This window comes from Eptatretus burgeri, chromosome 18, assembly GCF_056783735.1.
Source record: "Eptatretus burgeri isolate ZD-2024b chromosome 18, Ebu_testis_v1, whole genome shotgun sequence".
In the NCBI taxonomy this organism is placed as follows: Eukaryota; Metazoa; Chordata; class Myxini; order Myxiniformes; family Myxinidae; genus Eptatretus; species Eptatretus burgeri.
Window position 1 is genome coordinate 44,688,119 of NC_140978.1, and position 13,767 is coordinate 44,701,885.

Below are 13,767 nucleotides of genomic sequence, written 5' to 3' on the forward strand. Positions count from 1 at the left end.
CCTGAGGTAAAGATTACCTTGAAAGATTCACCTTGTAATCTTCCTGCTGAAATTGACAAAATCATGAATATACTCGGTGAGAATGGTTATCCTGAGCATGTAGTTCAGAGATACATCCACAAGTTTCTAAACACGACAAGAGATCAGAAGATTGGTTTCCGGAAATGTCCAGTCTATATAAGAATCCCCTGGAATGGGCAATCATCAGGAAGGTTTGAAGTACAAATCAAACACATTGTATCCAACACGTTTCTGGCTGTGCAACCCCGAGTAATCTTTACCTCTCGCCATTTGCTGACGTCGGTCAACAGGGATGTGCTACCCACCTCACAAACCAGCAATGTTATTTATGAGTTTAAGTGCCGATGTGAAGCTCGGTACGTGGGCCGCACAACACTAAGATTGGCTGATCGGATCAAACAATACGTCCCCTTGTCAATTCAAAAAAGATTGTGAGGGTTAGAACACAACCGGTGCGAGCATGTAGAAATATCCAGCAACCACCGGCCACTGTATCTGCTTCATCTGCCATTGCACAGCACCTGGTTGCCAACCCTATCTGTGCCGACCAGTACAATGCAGAGATGTTCAGGATATTGAGCTGAGGTCGGAGCTCGTTTCATTTTCGTTTGTTGGAAGCAACCTTCATCCTTACCATTGATCCAAGACTATGTCGTCAAAAGGAATTTGTACGATCTCTGTGTCTCTTTCAGCATGGAAAGATAAAGGGAAGTACGGTAACAAATGGTGAATGGACCTTAGGGGAAGCCCATCCCCCCTCTCTCCAGGATGCAGTTGCAAAAATCAATTTCACAACCGGTTTCACAACCGAACCGCAGCACCCAAGTTTTGTGTCTCGGCACTTCAGAATCTGGGGAAAGGCTTCAAGCTACCGCACGTTGACCTTGAAGTCCGTTTTGAGGCTGTTAAAGGCCGCTATACAGTGTGTATTGGGATATGGGGTCAGGCAGTGCTACCTCAGGCAAAAGGTCACCACCATGAGGCTAATAATTCCATAAATTTTCAATGTCGAACATGTCCTGAAACCACTGCCTGGTTCATATATCGTGGTATATGTGGTGAGTATTATGATATTACATTAAACCTCTCATGTTAAATCTTTCCTTGCCCACAGACCCTTCCTCTCATGAACAGCAGCCCCATAAGCACAGGCCTCTGCAAAGTCTGCTACATCAAGTGGGAACGGAAGAGTCCTACATTAAAGTGCATCAGCCAGATGGGCTTTGTAATTCAGGAGGCAAGCAGCCCCAAACTGTGAGGAATGAAGTTGGTTCCCTGATTGGAGGTGGTACACCTTATTGCCCACCCTGTTCTCGAAAGAAAAGAGATAGAGCAAGTCAACAGATGCAGTCACCAGGTGCTTGTAAGCAAATATGTGTGTGACATATGATGTGTGGTTCCTGCGTTTAAAATACCGCTGATGTGTTGCGCCGTGCACGTGATCGAAAGGTTCACCGAGAAAGACCCCACACAAGGGACGCCATGCCGTGTACGAGGAGTATCTATCGTCCTTGCAAGTCTCTGCTGGCCTCAAACGTGGAGAGTTACTGCAGGTTAGTCGTGGCATAGATTGAAGGTATGGAAGACAGAGAGAGAACTCGCAGATACTTAAAGGACTTGTGAAAAGAACTTTGTATAATTCAGCTTTTGTTTGTGCTTGTAAGGCTGCTGTTGTAAAGCTCACCTGGGATTTAGAGTGTGCACGAATGAGATATGACATCACAGTCAAACAGTGATGGTATTTCATAAACTGTGTTGGTTGTATTTGCATTTTTTGAGCAACTAAAAAACGTATGATTCTGCATTTGACATTTTTAATATGTTAATGTGAATGTGTTAGCACAGCCATCTTTGTTCATACTAGTTCTATCAAAGTTTGGTAATTTACGTCAAATGAGAGGCCATTTGAAGAAGAGTATGAATTGTTTTTTCTGTTTTCTGTTTGTACGTGTGTGTGCAATCTTCCAAGATGTACTTTCTGTTTTCCCCTTTTGGAATTGACAGACGCGCAAGATATAATCTTTAAAATGGAACACCTTTGGTTCGGCCTTCATACCGTTTGACTTTACGTTGCTTCAGTGGTGCTTTTAGCAAACGCTCGACGAGTGCACCACTACATGTCCTCACTAATGTCAGATTCCATTTTTCCTTTTTGTATGGACAATCTAGGCTCATGGATGAGTGAAGTCAAAAGGCAACATACTGGCCGTGGGGCAGCAGATGGACACAATAGAGTGAGGGTAGAGGAGAGGATGGCAGGAACCTGCATGCAAGTGCTTTGGGTTTGGTCGGATTAATGGGAGAAGAAAAGATCATGAGTAAGTAATGAGGGGTGGAATGAGAGGAAGGTTGCACCACGTGCTTTTGAAACTGTGGAGGGAAAAGTGGTTTTGAACAGAATAAGGAAGGCAGTTCGATAAATCAGAGAAAAAGGAAACCAAAGCATTGAATTGTGCACTGATCCTGGATAAGGGGAAGTAACCAGGAGGGACATACCGGAAGAGCGCATGCATCTTTTAGTTGCTAGAGAGGGTCGATGGTTTGAAGGAGAGAAGGGATCCAGACCTGAGGAGAGCCAGTTTAAAAAAAAAAAGTCGGTTTTTTAAATAAAATATTTTAATAAAATAAAATAAGTCAGTTTAAAAAATATATATATGTATATAAAAGCTGAATAGCAGCCGGTAAAACGGCCTCCATGGTTCAAAGGGTTAAGCTATGAACAAAGGTCGTGTAGGCTGTGGGTCGTTCTGATTTATTTGTTTTTTCATGGAATGATGGAAAATTCTTCGTGTGAGTCCAGCTTTGTTGTGGGGTTGGCCCAGGAGAGGGCATGTCTGATGTTGAGGCCAAGAAGTTCAACCGATTGAACTTCTTCCAGTGGATGGTCATGCAAATGGAGAGGTGAATTATTTTGATGATCATTCCGGCGTGATCGGGTAAGACTGTTGGCTTTTACAGAAATGAAAGACATATTCCATTTGTTAGATCAGCATCTAATCAATTCCAGACCAGTAGAGAGTGACTGCCAGTCGGGTACTGCACGACAGAATGTGGCATAATCTGCAATGTGGAAGAGAGGGTTTTCCAAAGCATTGGAGAGATCGTTTATGGGCAGTATATCATCTTCTTCTTGTGGATAGCAGCTTGGCTGCTGGGTAGCTATCATTTGGTGAGGTGCGACTATGGTGCTGATGCTGTGCCCAATACCAGTACACTGGTACTCATTTTGCTGACCTCGGAAGGATGACAGGCTGAGTCAACTCAATCTTGTGTTAATCAGTGGCCAACGGGGCTCAAACTCAGACCCCTAACATCACAAGCAAGCCACCCTAACACAAAGCCAAAACCAGGTTATGTATATCATGAACAGGACTGAGGCCAAGATAATGCCCTGAGTTACTCCAGCCTCCAGTGGGAGAGGGCGGGAGAGGATTCCATTGACGGCAACACATTTACTCTGCGATTGGATGAAGTTAACCAAGTGTGAAGGTAGCCTCATCTGCCATTTGCAGTGAACCTGGTGAACAGAGCAGAATGCCAGACTATATTGAATTCCCGAGATATGTCCAGGAGATGGTCCTGACCTTTTGTTTGAGATTTTGAACCAACACCATTGAGGAGAGTGGAGCAGAAGCATGTCCGGAGTTGAGTGATCCAGGTGAAATCCAAACTGATGGACAGAAATCAGATTGTTTGAAAACAGGAAAGACTTGAGATCAACAAGGATGGATTCCATGACTGCCTTTAATTGTAAGTTAGCTCATTGGTCTGTAGTTGAGAGGGTCTGTTTTTGCATCCTTGTTAATGCAAGTGATGTTTGCCAACCTCCAGGCATACGGGATGTGAACAAAGGACAGACTGAAGAAAGCAGACAGAGGAGCAGCTAGAGTAACACTGACACAGCAGGACCTGATAACAAACCAATCTCTAATAAAAAGTGAAGGCTGGAAATAACTTTCTCTGCTTTCTCAGGTGAGAAAGACACAGAATCAAGAAGGGATTGAGTACAAGGAAGGCAGAGGGTGGGGGGTTCGGGTGTGAAGAGAGCTTGATGGGTTGGGTACACGAGACTTTCAGGCAAACACCACCGAGTTCAGACATTGTGCCTCATCTGAAATTGACACATGGATTGAGCAATCAATAGAAGGAGAACCAGATGGGATAAATTGTTCCCCAAACTGAATTAAAGTATAAATTTGAGTCAAAGTAATTTTGGGATGTAAGTTGGAACTGGGAAGGTTGATGAGAAATGTTCCAGTAGATCAATGCAGGGAGCTGGTAAGACTTGATGGAGAGGGATAATGTGGTAAAAAAAAATCTTCAAGGTCGCTGGTTTAACAGTTTTACTTATATTGCACCTTTTGCCTCAGCCTGTGACAATAGCTATTCCAAGAATTTTGTCATCCACCATGTCCAGGAGTACAAGATGAGATGCAGAAGCTCTGAGCCACATACAGTCGTGGCCAAAAATATTGGCACCCTTGCACTTTTTTCAAATAATGCACCATTTCTTCCAGAAAATAATTGAAATTAAAAAAATCTTTTGGCATTCACACATGTATTTCTTTGGTTTGCAGTGGAACAAAACAAAGAAGCTGAAAAAAAAAACTAAATCTTAGCTTATTCCATACATAAATCTTAAAATGGTCCAGACAATCTTATTGGCACCTTTTAGAAGTTGTGAGAAAGAATTAGATTTCAAGCAGGTGATTCTCCCTTACTTTGGAGATGAACTCACCTGTTGTGAATTGCAGATGCCTGCAATGTAAAAATCACCCATGCAACTAGTTTGAACAGAGAAAAGGAGTCATTCTGCTGTTTTGTGTCACTGTATGCACCACAATGAGCATGGAGAAAAGAAAGAAAACCAGGGAATTGTCTGAGGAGGTCAGACACAAGATTGTAGCCAAGCATGGACAATCTCAAGGCTACAAGTCCATGTCCAGAGACCTTGATGCTCCTTTGTCCACCGTACGCAATGTTATCAGGAAGTTTAAGGCCCATGGCACTGTAGCCAACTTCCCTGGACGTGGCCGCAAGCGAAAACTTGATCGAAGATTACAGCGAAGGATTGTTTGAATGGTGGGGAAAGCACCTCATTCAACTGCCAAACAAACAGAAGGACCCCACTGCTGAGAGAGAGACATAAGAAAGCCTGATTGGAGTTTTCCAAAACACACCTGAACAAGCTAAAATCATTCCAGGAGAATGTCCGGTGGACAGACGAGTCCAAATTAGACCTTTTGGAAAAGTACATCATCTCCATGTTTACAGAAAATAAAAGGAAGCCTTCAAAGAAAAGAACACCTTCCCTGAAGTCAAACATGGAGGAGGTTCGGTGATGTTTTGTGGTTGCTGTGCTGCCTCTGTCACTGGGTGCCTTGAATGTGTGCATGGCATCATGAAATCAGGAGATTACCAAGGAGGCATTTTGGAGCGAAATGTTCAACCCAGTGTCAGAAAGCTGGGACTCCATCGAAGGTCCTGGGTCTTGCATCAGGCTAATGACCCCAAACACTTCAAAAAGCCCTCAGAAATGGCTCAAGACAACACTGGACTGTTCTAAAGTGGCCAGCAATGAGTCCAGATCTAAATCCCATTGAGCACCTGTGGGGAGATCTAAAAACAGCAGTTGGGAGAAGGTACCCTTCAAATCTGGGAGAACTGAAGCAGTTTGCACAGGAAGAGTGGGACAAAGTGCCAGTAGAGAGGTGTAGGAAGCTCATTCATGGCGAAAGGAAGTGCTTGACTGCAGTTATTTTGTCCAAAGGCTGTGTGACCAAATGTTAAGTCGAGGGTGTCAATAATTTTGACAATGCCATTTCTTTTTATTTGTCTGATTTAAAAGGATATATAAAGTTCTGAATGAGAAACAAAGGTTCTGTAAAATTAACATTGAAATTAAGAATTGTGGAGACCAAATGCTTTTGTCAGTTTTAACTTCTTTTGAGAGAAAATTGTGAGTTATTTGAAAAAAAGTGCAACGGTGCCAATATGCTTGGCCACGACTATATATATATATATATATATATATATATATATATATATATATATATATATATATATATATATATATATATATATATATATATATATATATATATATATATATATATATATATATATATATATATATATATATATATATATATATATATATCCTGGTGTTGGCGCAGTGGTTTGGGCAGCGGCTTGGGATCCAAGAGGTCCTGAGTTCAAGCCCCGTTGGGCCACTAAATTAATACACCAGGGGGTTGACTCAGCCTGCCATCCTACTGAGGTCGGCGAAATGAGTACCAGTGTACTGGGCCGGTGTATACTCCGGTTAAAATAGGTGTACCATATCCCTGTGTCGTAAGAGGCGACCAGGGTTGCGTCAGGAAGGGCATCCGGCGTAAAACATGTGCCAAATCACTATACGGATCATATGGATAATCCGCTGTGGCGACCCCTAACGGGAGCAGCCGAAAGAAGAAGAAGAAGAGATTACTTTACTTTACTTTACTCCTTTGCCAGAGACTGCATTGCGCAGCCTGTCTACCTCTTCAGATGCATGTGGGACGGCGCGCTGACTGAGCTGAACGCAGCGCAGTTATAAATAGCCCGCGCATCACGATTCCATGAAATCGGGCTTCTTACGAGGTAGAAGTTCCGTGTGACGAGTTAGGCGTGGTAATTTACTTGAATTTGCATTACGCGGGAATGGACAACATCTGATGACTTAGACGAAGTGACGACTTAGAGATGACGACTTACAGACTTTATTCAAAGTCTGGAAGTCGATTTTACATTAGATAAATTCGGGACTTTTTGACGCTGCCGACTTAGGCGAAGTGACGAGTTACACGCTGCCGACTTACGCCTAGTCTACTGTTTTTACATATATATACATACTGACTCAAACAATCCTTGGAGCCAAGATGTGAAATGTGCTTTGCCCAGAGAAGGTCATTCCTGACAATGAAGGTCAAGACTGTCCTATTCTCGAGGTTGTTTCCAGACTATGTAAAATTATGACACACCTGTATGTCAAAGAGATGCTTTGACCTTTTCTTTTTTTCATTTTTTATGTACATAGTCAAGGCTCATGGAAGAGCGTGTTCTAGTTCACTGAATGATCAGGAAAAAAGGAACAGTATTGGGGGGGGGGGAGGACACCGACAGCAGAGTTGAAGACCAAGACGGGCAGAGGCGGACAAACAATGGGTGTGGGGAGAAATGGGGTGGACAAGATTGATACTGAAAATTTTGAAGGAGGAGGGATTGGGGTGGGGAGGCTTGGGGTGGGGGGGGGGGTTGACGACGAAAGAAAAGATCATGGTTTTGGATTGGGGATTTGCTTCAAATTCTAACCTCATTCCATCACTGCAATTGTATAAGTAGCATTTCCTGCTTTGGAAAAGAGGATCAGCTTTAAATTTGATTAATTATCAATGTGATTATTTCGTTTGGGATCAAAGGGAATATTGTAGATTCAGAAGACTGCCATTCTTCAAGATTAGAGGGAAAGGCGGTTGATTTCTGTTTGTCCGTGCCATTGCAGATGGTGGTCGCTCCAAGACCAGACATGTTGGAAATTATGGGCAGACACGGATTAAACATTAAAAACATCAAGATTTCAATAAAGAGTTGGCACAGCATCTGATTTGAAGACCAGTCACTGATGCCGTTCACACTAGTTATAAAGGAGGGATTGAGGCCACCAATTAAACTGAACAACCTCCCGTTTGTATTAACAATGGAAATCCAAACGCAAAGGGAACTCTTTATGTGTAAACAATCCAGATATATTACCTTCCTGTGCATCATGTGACCTACAAAGCTTTTTGTAAAGCTTGACTGGTGCTTTGACAGATGTTTCAAGAGCCTGATATATCACCGAGTCATATTGCATGGATGATGATTACTTTGTTTGTGTCCACAGGGAGCAATTCGAATAAATAAGAAGAATTTCCGAGAAGCCTACGTTCCAAATCCTGTGAGTATGTTGTCCGAGACTGTAATCCATGTTGAATGCTTTGATCTCGTTTCAAGATGAGCGGATAGATGTAAGCACATGAAACACTTTAAAATGTGGTGATAGTGGAAGGGTGAGAAGAAACGTCTTGCTTTCATTTTGAATTTTATTTTCATTTCTGCTTTAACCATGTGAGAGTTCATCCTGTGAATATAGGGAGGTGAACAATTTTATGAATTTGGTTATAAAGGTAGGTCTATGGTCTTGTGAATCATGAGGTCCATAACTTTTGAGGTCTATAAAGTCCACGTGAGTCGTTTACCCACTCAAAATGGCTGATGACCTAAAGTAGTCGTACTGCTGATATGGGTATTGACTCTGAAATGGCTGTCGTAAGACTGGTTGTAGATTTCAACCTCTCCAAACTTCGATAGTAGACAAAAAAATGGAAACACAAACAGAATATCACTTCGTAGAGTGCTGGGCGACCATGTGCATCCAGGACGGCATGGATATGACGTGGCATGGAGTCAACAATTTGTGAGGCGATGCATTCCTTTATTCAAAAGAAATGTGACAACCTCTCATCTTCTTCCACAAATACATCTTTCTGCTCCTTAGCTAAAAGTATGTCGCTCTCCCTTTCCTTCGCTTTTCTGTTCCGATGATACTATCGATGTCTCTCCGACTGATAAAGCAACTCTTTTTGGTTCTCTTTTCTCCTCCAACTCCACACTGGATGACTCTAACGTTCCACCTCTCTCTGATGCTTCCCTCACCAATCCCATGTCCCTCCCTGCAGTCAAAAAAAATACTCCTCTCTCTGGACATAAGCAAGGCCTATGGGCAAGATGGCATTCCTCCGCGTGTCTTGAAGGAATGTGCTTCAGAACTTGCACCCGTGCTTGCTCGTTTGTTTCGGTTTTGTTTAAAAACCCAAACTTTTCCTCTTACCTGGAAACATGCCTTAGTACAGCCTATTTTTAAAGAAGGGTGATCGTTCAAACCCTTCTAACGACCGTCCTATTGCTCTGACCTCGACTGTTTCCAAAGTCTTTGAATGTCTTCTCAATTCCAATTTTCTCAAGCATCTTGAATCTCACAGTCTTCTATCTGACCACCAATACGGCATTCGCAAGGCAAGATCTACAGGTGATATCCTTTCTAACATGAGGAATGTCTGGGCCTCTTCTTTGAGAGACTTTAGCGATTGTTGTAGGCCTTGATATCTCAAAAAAAAAAAAGCTGATGGTTCAACATCTCTCTTCCCTATCAACAGCGTGTACCTCAGGGTTCTGTTCTGTCCCTAACACTATTCCTTCCTTTTATCAATGACCTTTCTTCCACAAATAACCAAATGCACTCGTATGCTGATGATTCAACATTACATTCCTCCATGTCTTTCCCATCTGCCCCATCTTCCCTCACTCGATCTACATCTCGTTTCATCACAGCCACCTCTTTAAATTTGGATTTGGACAAGATCTCCCAGTCGGGCAAATGTAATCAAGTTAAGTTTAATGCTTCAAAAACTCAATTTCTTCCCATCTCTCTCTAAAACTCCTCTCAACTCTCCAATCTCCTTTGAAAGCTCCACAATTACACCATGTGATACAATAAACCCACTAGTTATCGCTCTAACATCAAATTTATTGTGGAATCCACACATTACTCAAATAGCTAAGTCTGCCTCGAAGAAATTAGGAGTCCTGTTCAAATGTCGAAGCTTCTTCTCCTCTGAACAGTTGCTCCAACTATATAAAGGATTGATTTGTCCTTGTATAGAGTACTGCTCTCACATCTGGGGAGGTTCCAGCTCCACATACTTACTGGACAGAATTGAATTCAAAGTTATTCGACTTGTCAACTCTACCAATGTGACCTCAAAACTCAACCTGCTCAAATTATGCCGCATAGTCGGCTGTCTTTCTCTTTTCTATTGATATTACTTCGGTTTCTGCTCGCAAGAACGTGCTGCTTGTGTACCTCCACCATGAGCGAGACCAAGGAATACTCGACAAGCCACTACATCACGTGATTATTGTGTGTCCATTGGCAACTCAAGGGTGGGCCGTTACGATGTTTGTTTCTTCCCCTCCACTGCCAAACTCTGGAACTCTTTACCTTCTCACATCTTCCCAAACACTTATGACCTTCCCCTTTTCAAAAAGCAGATTTTTTTTCTCAAAAACTCTGAGACTATTCTCTTACCTTACTTTTCTATCGATACAGTTCTTTTATCTAAGGCCTGGCCTCGATAAGGACTATTTAGTCCATGACTGGCGCATTCAACATAAAATAAAAATAAAAAATTCTTCCACAAGGAAGTGCTCCAATTCATGTCGGTTTGATGCAGGTGGAAACCGCTGTCCTCAGTGCATCTCCAGACAGTCCCACAAATGCTTATAGGATTGAGGTCTGGTGATTGAGAGGGCCAAGGAAGATGTGTAACTTCGTCCTCACGCTCCTCAAGCCACCTAGTGATAACACGTGTCCTGTGCACTGGAGCATTGTTGGCCTGAAAGGCACCACTCTCAGCAGTGAAGAAATGTTGCATTACGGGATGCAAATGATCGCTCGGGATGATAACGTAGGGCGCTGCATCAACCCTGCCTTATAATGGAATAAGTGGATCCAGGCCATGCCACAAAAATGCGCCTGACATCATTATGGAACCGACGGAACCTTTAACTGTTGGAACAGGCACTGAGGGCTCTGGAGCTCCTTGGGCTGTCGCCCCACGTGCACATGTTCATTTGTTGAGAACATGGTGAAGAATGACTTGTCAAACCATATCCCATTCCTCCACTGCTCTGAAGTCCATTGCTAATGCTCATTGCACCACTGGACCTGCAAGCAGTTATTGCCAGGTGTTGAGAGGCTTGTGCATAGCAACCCAGCAATGTTATCCAGCCCTATGAAGTTCCCTTCTGACTGTTTTCGACGATGCGGAATGTTCACAATCCCCGTCTAACCTCACACACAGTTTGTCCACCATTGCTCTCCTGTTTCGCCTCACAGTCTGAACTTATGCCCGTGCATCACACTTGTCAAGTTTGCGCTTGCGCCCCTTGTTGTCCTTTCATGATGATGTCATTCCTTATTTTACGGGGCTGACATCACCTTCGAGACGGTTCTTCGTGGCATGTTTGCAATTTCCACAGTCTTTGTCACTGAAGTGCCAGCCAAATGCGCACCAACGATTACACCCTGTTCGTTGTCACTGAGGACTCTTCTTGTGGCCATACTTTCCATGTACGTTTTACGGCCCATGTACCCCGGTGTTTCCATTAATACCAGACTCGAGCCGCAGCCCACTTATGTACAGTGCCTTCACAAAGTATTCACACCCCTCGACTTTTGTCACATTTTGTTGTTGCAGCCTGAATTTAAAATGGATTGAATTGAGATTTTTGTCACCGATCCACACAAAATACCCCATAATGACAAAGTGAAAACATGTTTTTTTCATGTGAAACGCCTTGTAATGTGAAACGACCTCCCAACCCCCTGCCCCCTGCATCCACGACCTGCATGCAGGTGTCCAACTGCCTTCACCTTGATGTGGAATGGATAATTACTCTCGCTGGAGGGGAGAGGGTTTTGCATATGGGTCCGTTTGTTTGCTTCTTTGTTTGCCGGTCTGTCTGTTTGTTTGTCCGCACAGAACTTTCGTGTTTTTCTTCGCAACCGCTTATCGGATTGAGACGAAATGTTCACCATAGGAACGACTACTCATGGAGAATGTATTTATAATTATGACATCATTGGTCACGTGGTGTGGCAGCCATGTGCTGAAAACGGAAAAACTTTGGACCTCTGTATCTCTGATGAAAAAATTGAAACTTGGCACATGGTAAGTACTCCTCATGGGGAATAAGTGTTTTTTTTAATGATGTCATAGGTGCCTTCATTATGATGTCATAATTGCATATGGAGAACACTACATCTGATCAATATGAAAATTTTTGAGGGTTATCATGGGATAAAATGGTCCACAGAAAAAATATTTGATGATGTCATCATTCACATGATTCGGCAGCAATTTTATTTATTTATTTATTTTTTACCTTTAATGGCTTATCTGAAATGGCTGAACAGATCGAGGTGAAAATTCTTGTTTTCGCAGCCTTGCGGATGGGTATTCATGAATAATTGATGTCACATGGTCTAGCAGCCATTTGGATTGAACAAAAATCTTTTTTTTTATTATTTCTCTTGAACCGCTTCATCAATCGTCGTGAAACTTCACAATTATGATCTAGCGATGATGGGGAATATATGTTTTAAATTTCAACCTGATTGGACGCATGATGTGGCAGCCAGAACTATTGTAATAATATTTTTGTTTTTTTTAATGACTCACTTGGCTGTGCCTGGATGGGTTTAAGGGTAGATGAGTAGCAGCTGAAACCCAAATATTTTCCAGTTTCCTTCTGAGTACTCCAATGCAGGACTACACCTCTTTGGTCTTCCATTTGATTTGAATTGAATTAATTTTAATCCCATTCTAAATTCAATTGAATAATAATAAACATCATGGGTTAGTGTCATGTGCCTGATCAAAGCGGGGTTCCATCAAAGTGGGACGTCTTGGCACCCGCTCATCACTGCCAGCAGTTATAAAGTGGCATTTCTAGTTATGTCTCTTATTAATTACGTAACACACCAGTACACAAACACCACATAAAAGAAGTCGTGCCGAGGGTCTGCAATCTCTGATTGCTCGTTTTCTTGTTCATTCATGAAAATAATTTCACATCTCACTTCATTCCACATCCAAGTTGTTTTCGATCATTCGCCACCAACAGTCTTCCTCCTGTAATTTGAGCACCGATCGATGAGACAAGAAATAATTTGAGAATGTATTCCATAAACATTAAATGATTCATTCTCAGGTTATGAACATTTGTTGTTTGTTTGAATGATCCCGTTTAAACACTCCATGCTCCCTTGGTACACTCATTCATTTAAAGTTCATGATAGACATGGCAAAAGAAGAAATGTTATTTTGGGCTCAATTCTAAATCCTCTCTTTACAAAATTTTGCTTGAACCCCTGAGCCCCCAATTCTTGTTTTTCTCCATGCTCCTTCCTATACCTACACCTGTCATCCCTCGGTATCCACTGGATGTGTAGTGCCTTGTTTATCCTTACAAAGTAGATTGGTTGTGACTAGAGTAGTGATTTGTAAAATTCATGGTGATATCCATTCACACGTTATTAGCCCCCGTTGGACTTGGTCTGAAACTGGGACTTATGGATTTGGTCTCGATTTCCGCGTGTGTGTGTGTGTGTGTGTGTGTGTGTGTGTGTGTGTGTGTGTGTGTGTGTGTGTGTGTGTGTGTGTGCGTGCGTGTGTCCGCAACCATATCTTGGATATGTATGGACCTATTTTATTCATTCTTGGCACAAAGACAACAAATGATGGTATGCATATGCATGTCATATTGTTTCATGATGCGATCAAAGATGGCAGACTGGCGGCCATTTTAGTTGCAAAAATACCCAGTGTCGAACACGTCCTCAACCATTTCTCGGACATGTATTTACCGATCTAGTTCAAACTTGGCACCCAGGTCGTGAATGATGGTTCAGGTAGGCATGTCTTTTTTTTTGAGATCAGATCGAAGATGGCCGAGGCCAATTTGTTACTTAAATGTGTTCCTATCCATTTCTCAGACGTGCATGGTCGGATTTTGTTCAAACTTGGCACAAGCACAGTACATGATGGCAAACACGTGTGATCTGATCAAGGATGGCCGACTGGTAGACTGGCGACCATTTTA

At 42.5% G+C, this 13,767-nt stretch overlaps 1 protein-coding gene across 8 annotated transcripts in view; it reads left to right on the forward strand.

The window, feature by feature from the left end:
• DIS3L2 (DIS3 like 3'-5' exoribonuclease 2) overlaps positions 1–13,767 on the forward strand; it is a 147,620-nt gene that overhangs the window by 51,829 nt on the left and 82,024 nt on the right. For 4 of the 8 annotated variants that reach the window (XM_085864370.1, XM_085864371.1, XM_085864368.1 and 1 more), the window contains 3 exons: positions 1,136–1,384; positions 1,471–1,574; positions 7,946–7,999. In XM_085864370.1, the coding sequence (XP_085720496.1) occupies positions 1,136–1,384; positions 1,471–1,574; positions 7,946–7,999 (407 nt within the window). Of the gene's footprint in view, positions 1,080–1,135; positions 1,385–1,470; positions 1,575–7,945; positions 8,000–13,767 lie in introns of all 8 variants that reach the window. The other 4 variants (XM_085864374.1, XM_085864369.1, XM_085864375.1 and 1 more) reach the window with 4 other exon arrangements.